Consider the following 9,223-nt stretch of genomic DNA (forward strand, 5'->3'; position numbering starts at 1 on the left):
TATATATATATATATATATATATATATATATATATATATATATATATATATATATATATATATATATATATATATATATATATATATATATATATATATATATATATATATAATGAAAAAATTATTTTATGCACATACAGTGTAATTATCCATAATTATCCAGAAGGTTTTACCATGACGATAAATTTTATAGATATCTAAAAAATATCATGCATTTCAGGTTTAAAAGGCCTTTTTGTATTTAGTTATTTCCACTTATAGTAGCTAGAAGCACATATTGTAAATATGCATGATATCTCTAATGACAACATAAATATATTTTCTGTGGTACTGAAAAATAATTGATGTAAGGAACTTATTTACCTTTTAATGAAAGTTTCCTTTTTTATCCTGATATATTCTTTCCTTTTGATGTGTTAAGTATGAAATATAAATAAGAATTTCATAATAATTTTTGTAATGTGGGTTTACAAAAAGTCATTGGATTATAAAAGTGTAAATGACAATACAATTCTTTTACACAATTGTAAGATAAGGTGAGCAGTTCTTACATGTAGGTTATCAGTCAATTAGAAAATCATATCATTGTTTTTCAACATCATTTTCAATATCATTGTTAACAATATCTTTAAAATCAGAGAATGCATTATATATATATATATATATATATATATATATATATATATATATATATATATATATATATATATATATATATATATGTAACATGCAAAAGAAATAAATGAAATTGTAAAGGATTAAATTTTGAGCTACTCATGGAAGAAAAAAATGTCTGGTTCAAGAAATGAAAGGCATGTTATACAAAATGTGAACTGATTAAACATTCTTTAGAATACTCTTTTAATTATGGAATATGTAAAAGTATATATTGTTGTTTATTCTCAACGATGTTGGCGAAATTAACAAGGTTATAAAGCGATGACCAATAAAAAGAATATTTTCGATTAATAATAATAAAAAAATAAAAACAGAAAACAATCCTCATTATAAAACTTAAAAGAATATTTATCTTCATTTAATTAGTAACTAATAAAATGAAACACATGGAGATAACGAACAGTATTCAAGATCAAAAGTCCATAAAACAAAACAAAATAGGAGAATACTGTATTTTATCTCATATGTTTCATAAAATGTAATATATATGCAGTATTTAAAAAATAAATTTGTACAGTTAATTAACACAGTCATCGTTTGATTTATTAAAATTGGAGATTTATGAATCGAAGAAAATATATTTTTAAAATGTCTTCAGTGCCGATTTCGACGAAGTTTGAAATTTTCAAATGAAAACTAAAAGTGTTTAAATAAATAAATATAAGATAAACCATTTCTGAATTCTTTCCAAATGCTTTGGAAGTTAATAATATTTTTCATGGTTTAAAAATAAAAAAGGAATTGGGCGTATACATCTATACAGTATTTTCATGATTAGGTGAGATAAATATTTTGAATCCCATTAATTATCTTTAAATAAACTAGGAAAGACCATTTTTTGTGTGTTATATTCACAATCGAAGTAAAAGAATATATCAGAGGAAAAGCATTAAACTAAACAAAGGTTGTTCAAAACTTCCGGGGAAAAAAAAATTTAAATATTCTTTTCGTTGATGGTTGAGTTTTGTTTGGTAGTTTTGACTGAAGATTTACTGAAGTTATTTTATTTACATATCAACAGTTTTTATTTAAAGCCTGATTAAGCAAAAAGTGTCATACAATTTGAAAACTATATTGTTAGATAAAGGGCAAAACTTCTTTTTTAATTCATACACTGTACTTTATTTAACAATTGATATACTCGCAAGATATGGCGTTTCAATATGAGTAGAAAGGGATAAAAACGATTTCTTTACATTTTAATATTTAAAAAATGGAATTAACATTTGACACACAAGTGATTAGAAGATGCAAACTGTTCAAATTATTGACACTGCATGAATTTATACCAAAAAAACCCCCACATATGGTTGTACTGAAAAGTCTTGCAATGTCCAACCTCTTCCATAAATCACGACACTTATGCAGTGCTTTTAAATCTTACAGTTTAACTTTCATCAGTATCAATTTTCAATATTAGTTTATATTTAGATAAAGATGACATGACGAATAAATCACTACGTCGTAAAGATTCAAATTCACTTGCATAGAGCTGTCAGAACTTTTATGATAAACAGGATAAATTGTTTTATGGTCGACAAAACGAACACTGAGTCCGCAACAAGGTTCACATATGGATAAGTTGCACCAAGAAGGATTTCAAACAAATCAATTGGGAGATTTTCTGTCAAGTGATGATTCAAATCAACCTTGCTCGTTTGATGTTCCTCATGAGGTATTTGTACAAATATTTATCTAAATAATTTTTGAAAGTCTTCTTACATGTATCATTATTCGTTTAGTGTTGCTTTTCAAGCTAAACATTTTTTTTAAATCTATTGTTCAAAAGATCGTTGAAAAGGTTTTTAAAAAACATCCTTAATATAAAAGCGTTTCTATGATCAATTGCAGGATTTCATATCAGTGTATGTTTTATATCGGTATAGAAAAATATAATGCATCCATGAATTTTTATCGTTATTTGATGTATGTTCGATTCGTTTTAATGTCGAATCAAATGCAGAAATGTGCACCTTTTCATGCAAAATGATTCTTTAAGTATAAAACCAGATCTGCTTAAAATTGGCACAAATAGTACCATAAATTTGCTAACAGATTGTCATAAAACATGGCTCCCATCATTATTGTCATAAAAACACTCAAGCATCTTTAAGATATATACTTTTGAGTATGTGCGTGAAGGTGAGGGTATATATGGGTGTGAGGAGTGTGTGAGTGAGAATGTGAAAGGGTGTACGGATTTGAGTGCCGCGAGTATCATGGGGGTATTTGCACATGTAATTATAGATTAATTTTAATTTTTCAGAGTTAGATTTTAGTTAACAAATCATTTGTGAGGTATGAAAATTTAAATTTCATTTTTGTCGATGAAACAGTTGAAATTTTAACTAGTGATTGTATTTTCAGATTATTTGGACAAACTCAACCCACTTTTCTTCTAGCGACAATCATTATCTTGGATCCCCGGTATCTAATACAAATAATGAGACTAAGAATGATTACAACTGTGAGGAAAATTTGCTGGAATATCCGGAATCTCAACAAAATTTTCTTAATATGGAGGATCAAGAAGTAGTAAGTGGCCGTTAGAAAAGAAACAAAAATTGCTATTTGAAGTTGACAAGTTTTTTTAAACTTCTGTTTAATGTTAAGAATATTTATTCTCAAGATTTTTTTTTTGATTTGGGCATATCTTATTATGAAGATCGAAAAATTTACTTGCTGTGTCTTTTCCATTCTTGTTTTTTATCCAAACAAATATGTTTTCATACAAGCATTTGACAAAACCCAATTATAAACATAAGCATTGCGATAGATATCTAAAATATTTTATAAAAAAAATCAAATTTGGACAGTAAGAATAAATCTTTATTCTTTGATACAGACCAAACTAAAGGAGAACAAGAAATCTGTTTAATTCAATACAAAATTACTTTTAAAGTCGATATTAAAAGGATGATAGAGTTCTTTATTAACATCATCAAGTAGTCTTCGCACAACAGGTTTTCCAACTAACTGAATGAATTTCGAAGAGCATGCATTGTACCCTTTTATTACCCAATCTGTTTCTATATTCATATAAAACAGGATTCGTTCAAAAACTTTTACATGAAAAGAAAAAATAATTGTGACCTTCAATCTATCTTAAAATGTACTAAAAAAATTTTCACAAATAACAATATACAATCAAAGCTCGTTTTTTTTTCACTTCCACCCATATGCCGACTTGATATATGCTAGTGAACGTGAAATAAAAGACACCACATCGTCTAAAACAGCTGTTTCATATTTAAATGTTTTACTTACTACAAACGATAAAGTCCAACTAAAAACCAAATACATGTAATTTGATGAATGATATTATTTCAGCTTATTTTTTCATTGTCAATTTTATTAGCTTAATTTTGAACGGAATGGTATGTACAATCTCCAAACTTATTCGACTCTCAAGATAATGCTTTGAGTACGATTAATTGAAACAAAGACAAGCTTAGGACATATAAATTAATGTAACAGGGATTTCAACAATTTCGTTCAAAGTCGGCAATTCATGACCTATTAAGAACATATAACCTATCATTGGTTTGTATCTTGTCAGTCAAGTTTCATAGCAATTATTCCTCTGTTTTCACACTGAATCCGACAAGGGATTTTTCTGTACACTTGTTCAATACATAGGGGTCATGGTGTGCGTGATCGATGTACTGGGAACGTCATCAATGAATGCTTACTTTTCCTGAACAAAGGCGACCTCTAGACTTTTAAAGCGTCTTTGTTTAATATAGTGTTCTTATTTGTATTGTTCTCAGATTTCTCTTTAGATATGTCTTCGTCTTCACATGCCTTCTTTATCACGATAACCGCCAGCATAAAATGCTTCCTCCGAGGCACCTGATCCCATCTCTAGTGCTGTTAGAGATTTCTTTTCCTAGATTGTTTTTAGAGCATCACAAACTTTGTTAGCTTTACATTTAATATTATTTAACTTTTGTTTCAGATGGACATTTTTACTGACAATGCAGTAAATTCCTTTCAGAACAATTCAAATGAGGAACAAGACTTAGAAGAGACTATGTCATGTTCAAATGTAAGTTTTTGTTGAGTTTTAAATATATATATTATTCTACATTGTAAATAAACCTTCATTTTATTGCAGTCATCATATCTTTAAAGAAAATCTAAAAGGTTTTTTTTTAAAATAAGTCGTTATCCTCATACAACGAAGAACATTAATTGAATAATTTTATATGCACGGAAATGTTTTATTATGCAATGTTTTGAATAACAATTATGAAAATAGTAATTTTCTTGAAATACCTTTGGACAAGGTTGATAATTTCTCTCCAAGTGAAGCTTACTTACTTCCAAAAGAAAGTATTCCTCCAATGCCAATGATGTGGGCAGCAGAAGAAAAAATAGAGAAGGAAATAAAGAAAAGGGACAAACACAATACCAGTAAGACATTCTTTATGATAATAATAATAAGAAGAAGAAGAGGAAATCGAGCATGTTAATAAATGATCATTTTTGCTTAGTTTGTGTTTTAAAAATGCATTTTCCAGTGAGGCCTACGCAAGATTCTTAAGCTAATAATAGTACATTCTAAGAAAGACCTGGGTCTCTGAATTACATGTAAGTTAACTTTGACAAACTTTTTTTTTAGTCGAACAACGGCGAAGAGAGAATATAAACAACAGAATCAAAGAACTAGGCACACTTTTACCACCAACAATACATCCGTAAGTTTTTCCAATAATTTGCATATTATATTACCAGTATCAAGTACAAATAATCATCTAATTTAAAATATCATCAACACCGTTACTTTGAAAAATAGTTCTTAATGTCTTTGAATGCTATGCAACATCGGTGCAGGTGCTATATTTAGGTAATTTGTATAGATAAAACACTTTCAGAAATGAGTTTTGTTATTTATTTTCAAAAATAGGATAATTATATATATAAAAAAAGTGTAACACACAAGAAGGGGACTAGATTCAAAGCTCTGGTTTTGATTAAAGTAACCTAAACTATGAAAATGGCTTATCCCCAAAAAGCAGCTAGAAAAATATAACATTTCCACTTCTAAACATATGGAGACTTAAAACGCAGAATCCCATGGGAGAATGGTGGGATTTTCAGTCCCACCAACTATCCCACGTTTCTCCCATGGGAGAAAAAATGTCAGATGGGATATTTTCTCCCATGGGATTTTTTCTCCCATGAATTTGTTCAAATTGGATAAATCCCACGGATATTGAAAATCAAACAACTTCTCCCATACATTGTGAAACATGAAATAAACCCCATACAGATGACAATGACAAATTTCTCATCATAATATATAGAAAATATACCAACTATAACAATGTATTGGAGAAAAGAATTCATTGTCAATATCCATGGGATTTATCCCATTTGAACAAATTCATGGGATAAAAAATCCCTTAGGCGAAAATTTAATTTTTTCTCCCATGGGAGAAACGTGGGATAGTTGGTGGGACTGAAAAAATTATTCTCCCATGGGATTCTTTTTAGGACTCCATATCTTTAGAAGTATAAAATACAATTTAACCCTGGAGTACTGTAAGAAATTCCACCAAGTGATATAAACATATTTTTGATATCACAATGAGAAATGGTAATAAAAAGTCTTTGTCGTGTCCAGAGTTAAATGTCGTACTGTTAACTACAAGTTAAAACTATTTTAACAAATCCTACGAAAAGGAAAGAAAAAATGGCATTTCAAAACGTTCCAATTACTAGGTTTAATATATACATTCATTATTATAAAAGAGGTAGTATTGCTGCGGGGAGGGGGGGGGGGAGGTCAAAATAGACGTGCATTGGGTAAATGGAGGTCAGCCATCAGGAATTAAATACAACTGTACTGCTTATTGACCATGTGACGAAACCGTCAATGCCTAATCTACAGCAAAGGCGTGAATTTAAGGCATTAACCAAGAATGGAATCTGTTCATATGATCCATAAAATACAATTTAATAGTATGTTGAAACTACTAGTAGTATATTCTTCATACTTTTATATAAAATCAATGTTAAAAATTAAGTAAATATTCTATACTGATAAGGCAAAGTTTTCATTTTTTTTCTTCAGAAAACAGAAAACTTGTAAAGGTAGTATTTTGAAAGCTTCAGTTGATTATGTAAAGGAGTTACAGAAAAGCAGAGAGACTCTCATTAAAGTCGAAAGTAACATCAAAGCAATGAAGGCTAGAAACCAAAAAATGTTAATGAAAATATTTGTAAGTATTACAAGTATTTTGCATTTATATTAAAATTTAAATTGTTTTAAAAAGCTATAAAGAATTAATTTAACCATTTATTTAATTCTTTTATATTTAAGTGCTGCAGATAAATAGAAACATTCATTTTTACTTTTTATTTTATCCATTTCAGCAACTCGAACTGAAGATTAACTTATATAAACTCACGTGCGATGGGTGAGAGACAATGGAAAGACTTCGTAAGATTCTATGGTGGCAGATAACTTTTTATGTTTTTCCGACACTTTTTTAAATAAAGGAATAATTTGTTCCATTGAAGTAACAAAGCAGAAATGTCATAACGTTGTGTGCAAGAATGTGTAAAATTTTATTTTTTAAGATTTAGCATATATAAATTGACATAAATTTCAAACAAAATATATATTAATATGGTTTTTTTTTTTCCATCACGATACTTAATATTTAAGATTTGCCAAAATCTGTTAAGATACAATATATATCTTTTATACATTTACCTTTTTATTTTGAAAATATTGTTTAATACGAAAAGTACAGGAAATAATTTACAGATATTTGAAAAATAATCCTGTCACTATACATCAATATTCAGATGAAACCAGGAACTTTAAGTGTTTTGGAATCTGATATTTGGGTTCAAGATGTTTAAAATTTGTTTATAGCTCGTGTGTTATTTGAAGAAAATAAATATTTTATCTGACAACCACTGTGCTTTTTTTAAACAAGAGATAGAACAATGCAACACATACTTTGGAATGGCACAAAATTTTCATCATCATGGAATCTTGGCACAAAATTTTGCATCACAATCATCAGGAATAAAAAGTTTAAATTAAAATAATCTTGGCCAGTCCATTTTTTTCACAATCTTCTATAAGAGTGGGTTTATCACAAGTAATATTATTTTTGGTGAAAGTCAATTATCTTATCATAATAGGATGATGAACTTCGTTATTCTCTATACAAAGCAAGATGTATTTTCCGGCTTAAGTCAAAGCAAAATATCTATGATTAACAGGCTTCTACATTTTAACCTTTACGTACAATAGAGAATAAGCGTATCAATACAAAAAAATGAAATTACAATTTTAAAAACTTATGGTCACCTAATGATTAACCTTTTTAGGTATAAATATATTTATATATCCCCAACAATAATTATTTTTTCAAATGAAACACTTGTATCTCATTTATAATAACTTTGTTTTATTTCATTCTTGTTGAAAATCAGAAGGGGATGTGAGAAAATGTGAAAAAAAATTCATTATGTTACCTAATATCTCTCATTTTGAATTAAAAAAAAAATCGCCAACAGCCTCTAACTTAAAATAAGGAAAATACAGTAAAACACGGTAAAATTGAACACGCTTTCATGTATAACGAATAGAAGTTTACAACGAAGCTATTTTTATTCCCAATGACGTAACAATATATTCCCTTTGTCGAGTCAAACTGAGTCAAACATTTTATTTTATTTCTCGAAATTCATTCTCTAGTCATGATGTTCTTCATCTGATCTTTTGAAGTATTGTCCAAGTCCCATCATATGAAATCTGTACTATGAATACAAAAGATATTTGTGTGCCAGTGCTCCTGATGCCTAGGTCACATTTAAGCCGATGGTCGGAAGACAAAAATTTTCTGGTCTTGTTGGCTGAAAGATCATAATCGGGCCGACCCAGTATCGGGCCACACGGAGCAGTCACATTATTTCCTAGGGACACCGATGACTTCAATAATAACACAAAAAATCTTTTTCTTTTAGAAATCAGCAATATTTTTTTCAAAGATCTATATTCAGATAGGTGACGTGGAGTAATGTTTGCAAGGGAAAATGGCAGAATTTTGTAAGATTGTGACACAATCTTAAATTTTTTTTTCTCAACATATCCACGTCTCTGATTTAACCTTCAATGGAATTGTGAATGAAACATTTGATGTGGACTCTCATAGATCATGAGAGTGTATCATACATATGTGTTATGTCGTATAAGCGAGAGATCCATTAAATTATTTTTTTTATGACTTTATAATCCGAAAGTTATTTTCAATTCATAAGTTTTTAGAAACCAGCTGAGAGCAGGAATTTATTCTTGCAATTGCTCGGAAAAATAGAGAGAAAAAAACGCCATCTTGAAAATTTCATACATTTCCAAACCTTGGTTATAAAAATAAGTGGTTTGGAAAATAAATACACAAGGTTGTATTTTCCATTGACATTGTCATGTAATACGGTAACGAATAGTATCAAATAGTACTTGCGAAAACAAATAGAATTAAAGCTCGAAGTCCAATTAAACGATACAAATCGGAAACAA

The 9,223-nt window shown here is 28.6% G+C and overlaps 1 protein-coding gene across 1 annotated transcript; it reads left to right on the forward strand.

The window, feature by feature from the left end:
* Positions 1-2,251: 2,251 nt before the first annotated feature.
* Positions 2,252-5,378, forward strand: LOC134243717 (transcription factor EC-like; the record flags this gene model as incomplete). Its single annotated transcript, XM_062725984.1, has 5 exons — positions 2,252-2,353; positions 3,046-3,213; positions 4,637-4,726; positions 4,968-5,094; positions 5,303-5,378. Coding segments are annotated over exons 1-5 (563 nt in total), but the record flags the coding sequence as incomplete, so codon positions are not given.
* Between the last annotated feature and the right edge of the window lie 3,845 nt (positions 5,379-9,223).

The sequence above is a fragment of the Saccostrea cucullata genome, unplaced genomic scaffold (assembly GCF_032062105.1).
Source record: "Saccostrea cucullata isolate Sc308-1 unplaced genomic scaffold, CSIRO_AGI_Scuc_v1 ctg17310, whole genome shotgun sequence".
In the NCBI taxonomy this organism is placed as follows: domain Eukaryota; kingdom Metazoa; phylum Mollusca; class Bivalvia; order Ostreida; family Ostreidae; genus Saccostrea; species Saccostrea cuccullata.